The sequence below is a fragment of the Austrofundulus limnaeus genome, unplaced genomic scaffold, assembly GCF_001266775.1.
Source record: "Austrofundulus limnaeus strain Quisiro unplaced genomic scaffold, Austrofundulus_limnaeus-1.0 Scaffold96, whole genome shotgun sequence".
Lineage (NCBI taxonomy): Eukaryota > Metazoa > Chordata > Actinopteri > Cyprinodontiformes > Rivulidae > Austrofundulus > Austrofundulus limnaeus.
Window position 1 is genome coordinate 314477 of NW_013952498.1, and position 1197 is coordinate 315673.

General features: G+C 46.2%; 1 protein-coding gene across 2 annotated transcripts in view; it reads left to right on the forward strand.

Annotated features, from left to right (window-relative positions):
* ap5z1 (adaptor related protein complex 5 subunit zeta 1) overlaps window positions 1–1197 on the forward strand; it is a 14752-nt gene that overhangs the window by 6072 nt on the left and 7483 nt on the right. For both annotated transcript variants that reach the window (XM_014012865.1, XM_014012866.1), the window contains 3 exons: window positions 298–438; window positions 521–558; window positions 710–872. In XM_014012865.1, coding sequence (XP_013868319.1) covers window positions 298–438; window positions 521–558; window positions 710–872 — 342 coding nt within the window. The remainder of the gene's footprint in view (window positions 1–297; window positions 439–520; window positions 559–709; window positions 873–1197) is intronic.

Genomic DNA, 1197 nt, shown 5'->3' on the forward strand with positions numbered 1-1197 from the left:
GTGTCTAACACTGTTAACTTTACAGATTCTGAGCTACATTTTACTGAGGCAGTAGCTGAGACTCATCCCCAACATACAGTCTGAGCAGCAGTGAATCGATGTGAGATGCCACATAATCGTTTCAAAATTTTTCCAAAATAGCTGTGTAGGAACTTTTTTTGTCAAACATTAGGCTCATGTTTTGTCAATGAAAAATAGATAAACAACAAACTTTAAATCAAGGCAGGAGATGTATACTCCCATTAGGCCTGTTTTTAATAAATCATGGTCTCTGACTCCTGACTTTGCGTGCTCCAGATGATCGGTCAGAGGTGGAGGGATCGGTGGTTTCCATGGTTTCAGCCACTTCCTCCTCCAGCCGCCTGCTTCCTCCAAAGGAGCGTCTGAGAGAGAAAGCCCTCCAGTACTGCCAGCGGCTGATCGAGCAGTGRGATCGCAGTGAGTTTCTGATGGAGGAGAGTTTTTTTTGCTTCTTTTGTTTAAGGGTGGACTCTGATCTGCTTTTGTGTCTTTCTGTCAGAGGCACACAAGAAGACAGACACAGAACTGCAAAAAGCGGTGAGCTTCATGAAAAGCCTGAAGTTCCAACCAGGAACATTTGAAGAAAAATTACTTTAAGGATTTGTGGTGCACAGAAGTTCAAATAGAACAACAAGAAATCCCTCCGAACTGCTGTCCTTATTGTGTCTGTCCTGATTTGTTGAATTAGTGTCTGGTGGAGGCGGTGTGTATCCTGGACTGTGTGTGTGTTCAGGACCCCTCCATGGTCTTCAGGGCCTTCCCTTGTGTCAAAGCCCTGTTTGGTCGGCTCAGCTCAGACCTGTCCTTCGCCAGAGTCCTGCTGCCCATCGCACAGTTTTACCTCAACCACGGTGTGTGTGTGTGTGTGTGTGTGGGCACGTTTTTGCTACATTGTGGGAACCATTTCCCAGAGAAAAGCAGCCTTAAACTAACCTAAACTCACTGGTCCCCACAGGTACGGATGCTAATTTCAGGTGGGGGGTTGGGTTTAGGACCAAGGTGTGAATTGAGTTTAGGTTAGTTTTAGGGTCACCTGTGAGGTTAGCCTTAGGGTTTGTGGTCAGGGTTAGGTTGTAATGTAATGGAAGTCAAAGGAATGTCCCCGATTAGGAGAGAGAGAGAGAGAGAGAGAGAGAGAGAGAGAGAGAGAGAGAGAGAGAGAGAGAGAGAGAGAGA